Below are 16,176 nucleotides of genomic sequence, written 5' to 3' on the forward strand. Positions count from 1 at the left end.
CTTGGAATCAGGGGCACATTGACAGATTTTTCACCTAGTTGGCTAGGGGATTCTAACCATCGACCTTTCAATTACTCTCCCAACGCTCTTAACCACTAGGCTACCTACCGCTAGGCTACCTACCGCTAGGCTACCTACCGCTAGGCTACCTATCGCGTTTCACAGTATTTTACTGTAATTACAAGGGTTTGGTGCCAGCAGGTTGGCTACTTGGTAAAGTGTTTACACATTACAGCATATTAATGAATATTTTGTGTTTTATATCACTTGCACAGTTTTAGAAACTGTTCTTCCTCCTGTAAGAATTACATGACAACATTTTGATTGCGCACAGGGCTGCGGGCCACCATGTGGGTTCGTAGACCACCATGGACAAGAGTAATGATGGAAAAATCTCCTTTATAGTCAAAGCACTGAATCTATCAACATATTTTCATTTTATAAACATTTCATGCAATTCTACGTGATTTTATATGTCTGGAGACCTTAGCAGAATACCACAGAAATTACTGAAATTATAGGCAAAGAATTAACAGAGAGACAGGCATATGCGTTCATCTTTTCATATCTCTCCAGTACCAAAACACTGTGTCTTGTTTGCAATGAAACTCTCCCTGTTAGCAAATAATTAATTTCCATCCCAGACAGAGTAGGCCTACCAACACAGAAAAATGTAAGCTTTAACTGCTAGCTACTCTTGTTCCGTGGCTTAACCCAACGAGAGAAGGTCACAAGTGTTTCCCTAAAAGCTTTCTGGGTTTGATCATCTTCTATTGTACAGAAAGCGAACAGCTTAATCAATTGACAGCGACAGAATGAGAATACTTCCCAAGCAAAGTACATTTTTGGCTCCTCGGCTATAGAAGCTGTAGCTCAGCTTCTGAATGTCAAAGAAACTAAACAACGATATCCCCATATGCATCGGAGTCACATCTTTCCCGGTATTTTACAGCTTGTTTCTAGCATAAAGCATCGCAGACCCAAAGCGCTTCTATAGATGACTTTATATAATTTGATCTGTTTTATTTTCTTCAAAATCTTTAGCTAACAATGGGTAGGCCAATGCTTCTACCAATGTTCTTTAATAAAAGGTAGGCCTATGGCATACCCTCTCATACCCCCTCAATTTGAGTCTTGGTTTTAACAGCCCTTCACTGACACAGAGGTACAGTAGGCTATTAAAGAGTGCATGGTGGGTAAAGGAATTGGCCAACAAATCTATGGATACCAACCTATAGCCTAATTTAATCTGTCAAACACGTAGGCCTACCTCTTATTTCTTAAATAGGAAGAAGTAACCTCCAACACAAAGCCCTCTTGGTGTTTGTAAAGTCAAATGAAAATGAAGACGGTTGAAATTAATTATGCCTACTCAAATTTGCCTACTTTCAGCACCATGAGCTGTCCAATTCCTAATGATTGCTGCCGCTTCCATTTTCAGCACCACAATAGCTGCGTTTACACAGGCATCCCAATTTCTGATATTTTGCCTAATTATTGGTAAATAATCCAATCTGATTGGTCAAAAGACCAATTAGTGGAGAAAGATCAGAATTGGGCTGCCTGTGTAAACACAGCCTAGGTAAATTACTCGAATCTGGCATATTGTGAGGTCAATAACTCTGATAAATACATCATGGGCAAGAAACATATTGTTTTTATTCAAATCAATTATAGCAAGACATCAAAGTTGATCTTCTTGGAATACCCATAACAGTGTGTAATGCAGCCCAATTTTATTTACACCATCCCAGCAGCACAAAAGACTCGGGATGGAAGTACATGTTCTTATAAACATAACTCCAAACTTAGTTTCCCCTAGTAAATTTAAATAAAATAATTAAAAATACTTCTCCAGAGAGTATGACTTAGCCACAGAGGATCACTAGGTCCTTTAAAAAAATTGCTGTGGATTGTTTCAAATCACAAGCACGTAGCACTATGCCTAGTTGGGGAGCCCACAATTTGGGCAGCGTGCATGGCAAACAGCCTAGGTGATTATTGAGTTGCGGCTGTCAGAGAAAATCATCTAAAATATATGTGAAGATAATATGTCTTGGGTATAATTTAAAAAGTTGAGACAAGAAGATGTGTGTAGGTAAGATATAGACATGTTTCAATCCAGAATGATCTCAGCTCTCCAGAATGTGCTTAGCTGTCTTTCGACAGTTCTTGCGCATTCATTGTTTCATTGTGTGAACTGTTTGCCCTTTGTTTGTTTATATTTGATCAATTCCCCATTATATATGCCACCAGTAGTACATGTACCGTTACTCCCTGTCATTTGGTACATTCATTTCAGTTAAAGCATGTATTAACTAGGCCTACAGTATTTTACAGTTCTCATTCTCAGAGTGGAAAAGTTGTTTGCAGAGTTCACAACCTGCTACACCTGTGAGAAACACGTTTTTGTTTATTTCATACCATCATTTAGGCCTACGATTTAAAAAATAATCATTATTATTATTTTGTTTGGAGCGCTCTATGTGAGCAATGAGCATGTATCTGGTTTCTCTGTCCTGTTAATGTTGACGGAGTGAGCACTTGAGCATGCATTGATGTACCTGGCCTGCTGCATGCAAATGTAGGAACGTGCCCCTTTGAGGAGGTCTGATTTCTGATTGTCTCAACTCGCCACATCCACCACTAATAAGCTGAGCTTCTCAGTCATTTTTTCTTCACCTCACACAGTAAATCATTAAAGTCATACAGTTGATGTCGGAACTTTACATACACTTAGGTTGGAATCATGAAAACTCGTTTTTCAACCACTCCACAAATTTTTTGTTAACAAACTATAGTTTTGGCAAGTCGGTTAGGACATCTACTGTGTGCATGACACAAGTAATTTTTCCAACAATTGTTTACAGACAGATTATTTCACTTATAATTCACTGTATCACAATTCCAGTGGGTCAGAAGTTAACATGCACTAAGTTGACTGTGGCTTTAAACAGCTTGGAAAATTCCAGAAAATGATGTCATGGCTTTAGAAGCTTCTTATAGGCTAATTTACATAATTTGAGTCAATTGGAGGTGTATCTGTGGATGTATTTCAAGGCCTACCTTCAAACTCAGTGCCTCTTTGCTTGACATCATGGGAAAATCAAAAGATACCAGCCAAGAAATAAATTGTAGACCTCTACAAGTCTGGTTCATCCAGCAATTTCCAAACGCCTACCACGTTCATCTGTACAAACAATAGTACGCAAGTATAGACACCATGGGACCACGCAGCCGTCATACCGCTCAGGAAGGAGACACGTTCTGTCTCCTAGAGATGAACGTACTTTGGTGCGAAAAGTGCAAATCAATCCCAGAACAACAGCAAAGGACCTTGTGAAGATGTTGGAGGAAACCAGTACAAAAGTATTTATATCCACAGTAAAACGAGTCCTATATCAACATAACCTGAAAGGCTGCTCAGCAAGGAAGAAACCCCTGCTCCAAAACCGCCATAAAAAAAGTCAGACTACGGTTTGTAACTGCACATGGGGACAAATATTGTACTTTTTGGAGAAATGTCCTCTGGTCTGATGAAACAAAAATAGAACTGTTTGGCCATAATGATCATCGTTATGTTTGGAGGAAAAAGGGGGATGCTTGCAAGCCGAAGAACACCATCCCAACCGTGAAGCACGGGGGTGGCAGCATCATGTTGTGGGGGTACTTTGCTGCAGGAGGGACTGGTGCACTTCACAAAATAGATGGCATCATGAGGATGGAAAATGATGTGGATATATTGAAGCAACATCTCAAGACATCAGTCAGGAAGCAAATGGGTCTTCCAAATGGACAATGACCCCAAGCATACTTCCAAAGTTGTGGCAAAATGGCTTAAGGACAACAAAGTCAAGGTATTGGAGTGGCCATCACAAAGCTCTGACCTCTATAGAAAATTTGTGGGCAGAACTGAAAAAGCATGTGCGAGCAAGGAGGCCTACAAATCTGACTCAGTTACACCAGCTCTGTCAGGAGGAAGGTGCCAAAATTCACCCAACGTATTGTGGGAAGCTTGTGGAAGGCTGCCCGAAATGTTTGACCCAAGTTAAACAATTTAAAGGAAACGCTACCATATACTTATTGAGTGTATGTAAACTTCTGACCCACTGGGAATGTGATGAAAGAAATAAAAGATGAAATAAATCATTCTCTCTACTATTATTCTGATATTTCACATTCTTAAAATAAAGTGGTGATCCTAACTGACCTAAGACAGGGAATTTTTACTTGGATTAAATGTCAGGAATTGTGAAAAACTGAGTTTAAATATATTTGGCCAAGGTGTAAACCGACTTCAACTGTATATATTTTTTTTTACATCCATTGCTAATGATAATAGTTCCTCACAGTAGCCTATTTGAAAAATCTTTCCAACACTCTCCCCCTTGATAATCACAATCCTTGGTGTGAAAGAGCAAAATGCAATGCTCTGGTGATCCCATATATCTAGTGGAAACGTGATAAAATAGTTAAACACATTTCTCACAGCAGTGTGCACGGGAAACTCTTGAGAGCCCAGAACAGGCTAGTTGATACAATGTTGCAAGTTCGCTAGCAACAGCTTCGGGCTGGACCCAGTTGATTGATTTGATTTTAAAAATTGCACTTCACTAGCAATAGCTAGTCAAGACAGATAGAAAGGGAGGCAGACAGGTGGAGTAGAGAGATGAATGCGATTGAATGAACCTGGATTTTCATTAGGATAATTAGTTGACAATGGAAGTTATAGGACTACTGCTGCCTTGGCCTATAGACTATCTCTGAGTTCCATGCGCTCATTTCTTTAGCTGCCAATGGCTCATGGTGTATCAATGTGTACATATGGCAGAGGCTGATGGTCACATTAGCTGAATTTCAAACTTGTAGATTTTCATCATTTAAATTCATATTTTTATGATTAACCACGTGACAATGATTTTGAGAAATGAAAACGTTATTATTGTAATGAAACTGTTCCATGAAAATGTGCATATGAAAATCATAAATGGCACGCAGATAGATAGAAATTGTTATGAATAATTTGATTGAGACCACGCTAATTAGCCAATACACACACTTGATATTGCGCGCCTAGCGGAGAATCAGAGATGAGGGGTGGCATTGGGCACACATCGATATATTGTATATATAGACTAATAAGCAACAAATTCTAAAACACTGAGAAATATAAGAATTTCATGAATTACAAATGACATTACATGACCCTCCACTGGACTAGATGTAAAAAAGACTAAACCCTCCCCCTGACTGAAATTGAAAAAGCATGACCCTCCCCCATTTTCCTCCAGGGCCCCATTCTGTACATTTCTAACCATCCCTGAGGGAGTATGAGAGCACAGATGGTCCCTTCGCCTAGTTCTGCTAGGAGCAACCCAAACCTATGTACAGTGCCTTTGTAAAGTATTCAGACCCCTTGACTTTTTCCAAATTTTGTTAGGTTACAGCCTTATTCTAAAATGTATTAAATAGTTTTTGTCCTCATCAATCTATACACAATACCCCATAATGAAAAAACAAAAACAGGTTTTTAGAAATGTTTGCTAATTTAGAAAAAACATTTTTACGGAAATGACACATTTACATAAGTATTCAGACCCTTTACTCAGTACTTTGTTGAAGAATGGGAGAAACTCCTGAAATACAGTTGTACCCAGCTGGGCACACCTGTATTTAGGGAGTTTCTCCCATTCTTCTCTGTAGAGTCTCTCAAGCTTTGTCAGGTTGGATGGGGAGCATTGCTGCACAGCTATTTTCAGGTCTCTCCAGAGATGTTTGATCAGGTTCAAGTCCGGGCTTTGGCTTGGCCACTCAAGGACATTCAGAGACTTGTCCCGAAGCCACTCCTGCGTTGTCTTGGCTGTGTGCTTAGGGTTGTTGTACTGTTGGAAGGTGAAACATCGCCCCAGTCTGAGGTCCTGAACGCTCTGGAGCAGGTTTTCATTAAGTATGTCTCTGTACTTTGCTCCGTTCATCTTTGCCTTGATCCTGACTAGTTTCCCAGTCCCTGCTGTTGAAAACCATCCCCACAGCATGATGCTGCCACCACCATGCTTCACCGTAGGGATGGTGCTAGGTTTCCTCCAAACATGACGCTTGGCATTCAGGCCAAAGAGCTCAATCTTGGTTTCATCAAACCAGAGAATCTTGTTTCTCGTGGTCTGAGAGTATTTAGGTGCCTTTTGGCAAACTCCAAGCAGGCTGTCATGTGCCTTTTACTGAGGAGTGGCTTCCGTCTAGCCACTCTACCATAAAGGCCCGATTGGTGGAGTGCTGCAGAGATGGTTGTCCTTCTGGAAGGTTCTCCCATCTCCACAGAGGAACTTTAGAGCTCTGTCAGCATGACCATTGAGTTATTGGTCACATCCCTGACCAAGGCCCTTCTCCCCCGATTGCTCAGTTTGGACGGGCGGCCAGCTCTAGGAAGAGTCTTGGTGGTTCCAAACTTCTTCCATTTAAGAATGATGGAGGCCACTGTGTTCTTGGGGACCTTCAATGCTGCAGACATTTTTTGGTACCCTTCCCCAGATCTGTGCCTCAACACAATCCTGTCTCGGAGCTCTATAGACAATTCCTTCGACCTCATGGGTTTTATTTTATTTGTATTTATTTTTTCGTTTTTGCTCTGACTTGCACTGTCAACTGTGGGACCTTACATGGACATGTTTGTGACTTTCCAAATCATGTCCAATCAATAGAATTGACCACAGGTGGACTCCAATCAAGTTGTAGAAACATCTCAAGGATGACCAATGGAAACAGGATGCACCTGAGCTCAATTTCGAGTCTCATAGCAAAGGGTCTGAATACTTATGTAAATAAGGTATTTCTGTTTTTTATTTTTAATCCATTTGCAAAAATGTCTAAAAACCTGTTTCTGCTTTGTCATTATGGGGTATTGTGTGAGGTTTTTATTTATTTAATCCATTTTAGAAAAAGGCTGTAACATAACAAAATTTGGATAAAGGCAAGGGGTCTGAATACTTTCTGAAGGCACTGTATGTGGACGTCTGAAGCAGGAATCTGGCTATGGCCACACCACATCCAAGGCTAGTGTAAAGTGAAAAGTTGCAAATCTGATGTTGAAGCGAGATAGATCTCACTAGACATATTTTACTAATGTAAATCCACTCTTGTTGGTGAATAGACACATCAATCATAACAATTCAGATTGTCTGTCATACATGAATAGTCTATCAGACTAACAGTGATACAGGATGATTGAAGTGTCAGACAGCAGTGTGAGGTCTCACCATGGGCTGGTCGGCTGGACAACGGTCTGTCAGTCAGCCTTCCTTTCTGAACAGAAGGCGATTGTGAGGCGGCTGTCTGAGATTGCTGGGATGTTATGGTATTAAAGGAAGGAGCCAAGCCGCCATTAAAGCACAGAGAGGGAGGATAAAAAGAGAAGAAATGTGTTTCTGTTTATTCTAGTTTAGCAAGGCCAAGTCAGCTGGATTGTGGGGTGGGTGTGGGGAGCGAGGAGGGAGGAGGGAACTGAACCCCAGTGTGTTTCCTTGCGTCAGAAGCAGATTTAAAGTGACAGAGTTGTGACAAAGGGGCAGGGCCAGATGATGGCTTTACTTCACAAAGTCTTCCGTCAGGATCCACACCAGTCCAGACCAGACCAGACTTCCTACATTGTGCTTTTCAGAGACACAACTGACATTGGACTTGAGCTTTCAGCTCATGTGGTCTGTTACTATGCCGCTGTAAACTTCTGGTCTTTTTGGGCCAAAACCATGTCCATTACCTCAGGCAGTCATTAAATACCATCATAACTGAGACTGCAAGGTCAGGTTTGGAGGGTTTATCAGCATATGCCATGCATAAAGTGTTCAAATGTTCATAAAGTCAAGGGTCCAGCAACTACTAACAGTGGATACTACCATAGCATGTGAACACTAGGTTATAATGTATTTTCTCATGTGTATATTCAGTTATAGTCAGTGTATAACACTGTTAAGATGAATATGATACCAACATTTGCCACAACTTCAACTATCCTCTAAGGTGTAGATTTCCCATAATCCATTTACACGTTGGCACTTTGCCCCTTCTATCATCCTCTAGAATTATTTATTCAAATGTTTTTTCTCTTACTCAGTTCTGGGCTATAATAAAGCCCAACAGAGTTTCTTAATGATGAACATGTAGCCCTATCAACATTATTTTATATAATATCTACATCATACTAGTGATACATCATTCTACAGTGTTTGGAATTTGGGTTTGGGCACTCATGATGCCCAGACCCCATCTCCTCCTTCAAAGTTTGAATCAAACTAATTTTTATTTTAAATTCGCAGTTTTAAGCGGGAAAAAAATAAGCATGTATGACTTACAATGTAACGGTCTGGTTCGGTAGCAGGCCGGATTCTGGAGTTTCAGAAAGTTCTTCGTTACCGCAGCTGACTCTATTCCGAACAGTTTGAGTGGAGTGGGCTTTGGAGCGTTCATCTGTACAGCTGCAGCCACTAGTGATGAGCCCAGGGCAAGCTTGAGTGAGCCTCGACTCAGAGACAGACAGCAGGACCAACATCAGCAACAGACGCTCCGGGAGCGGGATGCCAACGCCGGGCACAATCATTGTCCTTATCAGTCTCACCTCAGCTGCCCCCTGTCATCCCATTTCTCCACCACGAAGGTGCCTGGGGCGATGACAGGAAGAAAACAGTTTTTTTTGTGCTTTTTTTTGTTTACAAATGTGTGACAAATGGCCAATTTCCGTTTAAATTCAAATTCAAAGATGTTAGAAACTTACTAGTAATAAGGCATTCCCAGTATTTGGTACTCCCAATATTCTAGCTTCCCATTATGTCATGGCAACTTCGTGCGCGCATAGTCCTATGTGGCTTTCATCTTTAAGAAAATACCAGTAAAGCTCACCCCGTTCAGTTGTCCTGAATTAAAACTCTACTTGAAATGTGAAGATTCGAGATGAAGATTAAGTATTTGTCCAATTTTCCGTCACATGGTATCTCCTTGATACACACTTCAACGCGTCAACACTGGATTTGATTGTCACAAATAGAATTTGGTTACCATTATCTGTCCAAACCACCTATATCCAAACTTCAGTGATTTTAATCAAATTCCATACTGAATTGAATAAGATCTGATACCCTCCACCGTTTAAGTTGAATTAATAGATTTAGAAATAAGTTTGGCACGATGTTCTGAAGATTTCTTCGGGTGTCAACTTAAATTAAACTTTGTCTGAAAGTAACTGAGTTAATTTGGTAGACGATAGAACGGGTCCTGATCGGATCCTCTGTATTCCCAAAATCTAGCGGTTCTGCTTGCCACTCTGTCACACTGAAATTCAGTTACTACCCCAGTGCGCGCATTCCGTCGCCTGCTACGCGCTGATACGCGGGGTCCTAGCGCAGATCCCGCTTTGAAAGTTTAACTTGTCTGCTCTCAATTCTTTTGTATCACCAGTAGCCAGCCTTAATGTTTATGGTAGCAAGACTACAGTCTGTCTGAAAGTAGATCTGCAAATGAAGGGGGTGCACTGTGCACATCTGACATTTTTAAACATACCAACGACATGAAATGATGCTGCGCATAATACATGTTCATGTACCATAAATTGACATTTATAAAGAAGAGTTCAACTGATAACTGTAATATCAATATGGCATCAATAGTCATAACCAAACGTTTATTTAATTAACAATGACAATTTATATTTCATTAATACAGTAGTCACAAATCAAATACTTCATTAATTACCATATCCTGCAGTGTAGCTTGCTCTGAAGTACAGCAGAAATGCAATACTTGTCTTTAAAAGTAGATCTACAGTATTGGTTATCAGGTGATGAATAGATATCAAAAACTTGCAAACGACCCCAGATGTACAAGTGACTCTCTGACTGACTACACTCTTTTGATAACAATGCATTTGATTATGCATGATCCCCTGTTGCTGTAATATTTTTGCAGGTAGATGTAGTATTTATACAAGCCAACATCCAGGGATTTGCCTTGCTGCTGGATTTCAACACATGCGGTAAGAAGAAGGTGGCCATTCATATGTATCTTGACCTTACCAATCTTTGGGCACTAGTGATCATTTGCAAGTTTCCCATGGACTTCAATCCACCCAAGATCTTGGGTGTGACCAAGGTTATAGAAGACTGGAAAAGGTCTTTGCTTCAATGAGCACATGGGTTATGAGAGCAAAAGAAAGTCAGTGAACCTCTAAATGTTCCTTGTTAATAGATGATTTTGACATTTTTCTTACATTACAAGAGGGTTTTCTGAACTTTTGCTTTTGCCCATCAGGAGAGATCAGATTCACATAAATCAACTCCTCCCAGCTTTAGGAAGAATGTAGTGAGGCCATAATGTTATGAGGGCTGAAGCTATCATGTTAGAAGCTAAGGTCACAGCTTGAGGAGCTTAAATCAGCCTTTCTCGATGGGTCAGCTATGTTGGCCTGTTACAGTGGCAAGAAAAAGTATGTGAACCCTTTGGAATTACCTGGATTTCTGCATAAATTGGTCATACAATTTGATCTGATCTTCATCTAAGTCACAACAATAGACAAACACAATCTGTTTAAACTAATAACACACAAACAATTACACATTTTCATGTCTTTATTGAACACACCGTGTAAACATTCACAGTGCAGGGTGGAAAATGTATGTGAACTCTTGGATGTGAACTCTTGACCCTCCTTTGGCAGCGATAACCCCAATGAAACATTTTCTGTAGTTGCGGATCAGACCTGCACAAAGGTCAGGAGGAATTTTGGACCATTCCTCTTTACAAAATTGTTTCAGCTAAGCAATATTCTTGGGATGTCTGGTGTGAACCGCTCTCTTGAGGTCATGCCACAGCATCTCAATTGGGTTGAGGTCAGGACTCTGACTGGGCCACTCCAGAAGGCGTATTTTCTTCTGTTGAAGCCATTCTGTGGTTGATTTACTTCTGTGTTTTGGGTCGTTGTCCTGTTGCATCACCCAACTTCTGTTGAGCTTCAATTGACAGACAGCCTCTTCTGCAAAATGTTTTGATAAACTTGGGAATTCATTTTTCCATCGATGAGAGTAAGCTGTCCATGTCCTGAGGCAGCAAAGCAGCCCCAAACCATGATGCTCCCTCCACCATACTTTACAGTTGGGATAAGTTTTTGATGTTGGTGTGCCTTTTTTTTCTCCACACATACTGTTGTGTGTTCCTTCCAAACAACAACTCAATTGTAGTTTCATCTGTCCACAGAATATTTTGCCAGTAGCACTATGGAAAATCCAGCTGCACTTCTGCAAACTTCAGACGTGCAGCAATGTTTTTCTTGGACAGCAATGGCTTCTTCTGTGGTGTCCTCCCATGAACACCATTCTTGTTTAGTGTTTTACGTATCGTAGACTCGTCAACAGAGATGTTAGCATGTTCCAGAGATTTCTGTAAGTCTAGCTCACACTCTAGGATTCTTCTTAACCTCATTGAGCATTCTGCGCTGTGCTCTTGCAGTCATTTTTTGCAGGACGGCCACTCCTAGGGAGAGTAGCAACAGTGCTGAACTTTCTCCATTTATAGACAATTTGTCTTACCATGGACTGATGAACATCAAGGCTTTTAGAGATACTTTTGTAACCCTTTCCAGCTTTATGCAAGTCAACAATCCTTAATCTTAAGTCTTCTGAGATTTCTTTTATTTGAGGTATGGTTCACACCAGGCAATGCTTCTTGTGAATAGCAAACTCAAATTGTGTGAGTGTTTTTTATAGGGCTAGACAGCTCTAACCAACATCTCTAATCTCGTCTCATTGATTGGACTCCAGGTTAGCTGACTCCTGACTCCAATGAGCTTTTGGAGAAGTCATTAACCTAGGGGTTCACATACTTTTTCCAACGTATACTGTGAATGTTTAAATTATGTATTCAATATAGACAAGAAGAATACAATAATTTGTGTGTTATTAGTTTAAGCACACTGTGTTTGTCTATTGTTGTGACTTAGATGAAGATCAGATCAAATTGTATTACCAATTTATGCAGAAATCCAGGTAATTCCAAAGGGTTCACATACTTTTTCTTGCCACTGTAGGTCTATACATGACTGGATATTTGCAACTGAAATAACATGTTGAGTGAACATTGCTTTTATTGCAAACATATTCCTAGTGAATACTATAGCATTGTGTTTAGAGAGTTTTACAGGTTAATGACACTACTGCTACTGCCAATTGCCTGTTGCTATAGCAAGCAATATTATGGGGCCTTATCCATGAGTCACCGTATGCTTTAAACAACAAAAAAATAAGAAAAGAAAGGCAGCGATCAAGCGGTAGTACTTACTACACTACTGGTCATTGAAATAGATGGTCCCTTTTACTTCCAGTGAGCAGTTGTGATTTAGTTTACGGTACTGTTTTCATAGCATTATGACCCCAACTAATGCTTATGCCCATCACTAATGAAAGTGTCTGCTTTAGTTCGTTATCCAAATGATTGTAAGGGCAACCACAGTGATCACCTATCTAAAAAAAGATGCATCATTTTTATGTGGGTGAAAGAAGTATAGCTTAAAAGTTACAGATACATGTACGTTTTGCAGTTGCTTTCAAGGTAGACTATATCGGGTTGTGATGGTTATTGATCCGGATGGGTTGAAATCAAGATTCCATGGCAATGCCATTACAATTCCTCCAACTCTAAAATTATGTTTTGCTGAGAGCAAAGAATAAAATGAGATACAGCCTGGTAAGACTTTTTGTATCCTAAAGCAATTTTGAACACTCCAAAAAAAACATTCAACTTTCAGCAGGCGTCCATTTCAACAAGTCTGTCTTTGTCTTTAAAAAATCCCAACAGTGCTGCCCTCTACACATTTGTTTAAAAATACTTGCTGATATACAGTATGAGAGGCAGGGGAGGAATGAAACTTTAGAGTTTCAAATCTGGAGTGCATTTTGAAATATGAAAAGGTGAACCAGGAGAGTATTTGAAAGGGGTCTTGGTGCAGTTGGGGGTGACATGTATTCACAGACATATCCAAAAGGCAGGCACCTCAAGTCATGCTAGCATGCCCGGTCGTACAATGGTGCAGTGTGCTCTGACCCACCCTGCAGACCCCCGGTTTGTTATTCCTGTATGTGATACTGTACACTGGAGCAGGCTCAGAGAGACAGCATGATTTCTTAAGGAAACCAGAAAGAGTGGATAGGTGCCTGCTCAGCGATGAAACAGAGGGCTATTTATCCAAGCCGTTAAATAAGGCTTCAAGAACAACACCCCCTCCAACTCCCGCTCACCAGACCCCAAATCTCTCTCATCTGGAGAGCACAGTTTCACGTCCCAAACGGCACATAACATCAAATTGTACTTAATGGCATCCAGACAAACTTTAATGTCGTTCCAAGATTCTCTCTGCATACCCCCCCCCCCCCTCCTCCTCCCTCTCCTCCCCCATTGCAATCTCTCCCTCTCTCCGTTCCACATCTGGACTCCATTCCAGGTGGAATATGGTAAGAGGGGGAACGGAAGGAAGGAAAGGTGGAGGGACCAGCTGAGAAGCTGAAGATCTGAGGAGAGAAGAGTGAGATTCAGTGTTGAAAGAGGTTGGGTGGAAGTGACGTCAGGATGGAGTAGGAATGTGATGATCCCTCTTGGGCATTTCCGCTGGCTCTTCCCAACCTCACATTACACACCAGTACAACGAGCACTGTCGTCTTCAAAGTGGCTAATACAATCACAGGTTTCTATAGCCGTAACGAAACAAGTTTACTAGATACAGTATCTTCAAGAAAATAAGGTAGAAATCATCTTAGCATTACTAACAGTGGTGGAAAAATTCCAATAGTGTGGAAACCATTACAGTGTAATACTAAATACAAACTACTAGACTACTGCTGTACTGTATCATCATGAGGTCTGATGTTGTTCCTTTCTTGAGGAAGCTATGACATCTAATGGTGGATTTAATAACAGCATGGAAGCTGCTGATGGCTGACTTCCATGCCAAACCCACAGGAACCACACCCATATATCCTCAACCTAGACCACTGAATCTGTGGGATTATTCCAGTTGCTAAAAACAATACATATTAATACTAAAATGTCTTTATAACCACTATCTATTAAATAACTTTATGGTGGACATCTCATCATTGTCTGCCTTGAAGTTATTGTGCAAAACATAATGAGTCAAAAAGTATAATACAGTAGCGTACAGTACTTGAAGGTATTGGATTGTATACATTTTTGTGAATCTGTTGTTCTTTTACAGTTATTTACTTAAGCGTTTTTTTTTACAAGTCCTACAACACAGAATCACCATACTGTGTTGTAAACCCCAGTACAATACATACCAAAGATGATATGTCGGACAGCCTCAGTATAATGCAAAACTTTAACTGTGACAATGTGGCCCCCTTCTGGAGGAAAGATAAAACAGCAGTACCTGTGAAAAACAGTCTTAAGTGAGAAAAAAAAAAAATATTTAAACAAAAATATTAAAAAGTATTCACAAAAGTAGTGCACTTGGCCTTCGGTAGTATTAGCGGATCGATATAGATGTCTGAAGCTCGGAAAAAACTATATTTCATGATCTCTGCTTTGGCAAAAAGAGGTAGTATAATATCTTGCAGGATTCAATAGTTGGAAATGTAAGAGTTGTTGCCCTGTCCCTTTCTCTGTGATGTCATTCTAATAGAATCCAGACAGAACAAAACCCTGTCCTCAAACGTCGAAAGGTGCAAAGTTATGGGAAAGACACAAAACATCCATATCAAATAAAATATTTTTCTTAATCAAATAACATGGAAAACATCCACTTTTTGCACAGTATTAATTGACCATCCTTACCAACCACTCAATGTACATTACTGTATTGTTCATAGGTTGGTCATCTAGGTTTGTACCTGTAGACTTTCCATCACCATGAAGAAGAACAATGCACAAGACAGTAACTGAGTACAGTGAGACATCAAGGGCTTTGTGTTAATGTGGCTCAGTTGGTAGAGCATGGTGCTCGGGTTTGATTCCCACAGGGGACCAGTGTGAAAATGGATGCACTCACTACTGTAAATTGCTCTGGATAAGAGCGTCTACTGAAAAGGAATGAATAGACCATTTCAGTTTTCACATAGAAATAAGTCGCATTTGCAAAGTATTAAAAAAAAACAGTAAAACATATTCAACAAGTATTATCAGATTAACTGTTTTGTACAGATAATGAATTACTTCCCGCATCTCTGTAAATGACAGACTGAGCAGTCTCTGTGTTCACAGCGCCCAAAGGAGTGCTTTAAAGCATACTGCCTTCAAGTTGTGTGTGGGATTATAAAAGCTAATATTTTATTTTGATTCACTGAGATGTACCTTTTTATTTGAGGAAAGGTAATATGTGTGTTTCCATTAGATTTGCATCACTTTTTATATATAATCACAATTACTTGGCCACATGGTTCATGCAAAAGGTCTAAGGATATTTGAGTCTACATGCATTACATATTTAAGAAATCTTACAAGCATGAGATCCATTTTAGGAGCTGTAGGTAACACAAAATGACCAATTCAACCCAAAACCCAATTTCAAGAGCATCAAAGATACAATTTATTCTTACAAAACATAATGCAGAAAAAATCCGCTCATCACCAATTTACAGAGAATAGAAGACCTACTTCCAAGCTCATTTTATAAATTCTGAATGTTGCTCCCAAAACAGCCAGGTTATAGCACAAATGAACCTGACTGTGTGTCCACAATTCTTTCCCTGGTAGAGAGACAGAGGTGGGACCAGTAGGCCAGATGTACCCATCTATAGGATTATCTATAGAATGATCTACAGGATGAGGAGAAGGGGTCCACATGGTGTTTATTGTCCAGGGAGCTGGAAAGTTTAGCCTACATGACATCATTTTCAACAACATAAGCTGTTGATGGTACAATTGCATAGCATAGCTAACTGTACAAAAGGTCAACCAAGATACATGTAGTTTTACCCTTACATATTTTTCCAAAATGTTGATGTGTTTTTATGAAGTGTGACACTGTGTCTTTCTGTGGGTGCTGCTGTGAAGAAACAGAATATACAGCAATAGCATGAGCAAACCTCTTCACACTAAAATAGTACTACAAGTCATGCAGCCCTGTGCATACACATGCCATCAGACGTCATATGATACGGTACTATATATTGTTCTATAAAAGAAACA

At 40.1% G+C, this 16,176-nt stretch overlaps 1 protein-coding gene across 2 annotated transcripts in view; it reads right to left on the reverse strand.

Moving 5' to 3' along the window:
- The window catches only part of LOC120019786 (adhesion G protein-coupled receptor A2-like), a 63,341-nt gene extending 54,023 nt beyond the window's left edge, over positions 1-9,318 (reverse strand). The window contains exons 1-2 of one of the 2 annotated variants that reach the window (XM_038963230.1): positions 8,765-9,318; positions 8,346-8,651 (exon numbers count right to left, since the gene is read on the reverse strand). In XM_038963230.1, the coding sequence (XP_038819158.1) occupies positions 8,346-8,590 (245 nt within the window). In that variant the 5' untranslated portion in view covers positions 8,591-8,651; positions 8,765-9,318. Of the gene's footprint in view, positions 1-8,345 lie in introns of both variants that reach the window. The other variant, XM_038963293.1, reaches the window with a different exon arrangement.
- Positions 9,319-16,176: the final 6,858 nt, after the last annotated feature.

The sequence above is a fragment of the Salvelinus namaycush genome, chromosome 1 (genome assembly GCF_016432855.1).
Source record: "Salvelinus namaycush isolate Seneca chromosome 1, SaNama_1.0, whole genome shotgun sequence".
In the NCBI taxonomy this organism is placed as follows: domain Eukaryota; kingdom Metazoa; phylum Chordata; class Actinopteri; order Salmoniformes; family Salmonidae; genus Salvelinus; species Salvelinus namaycush.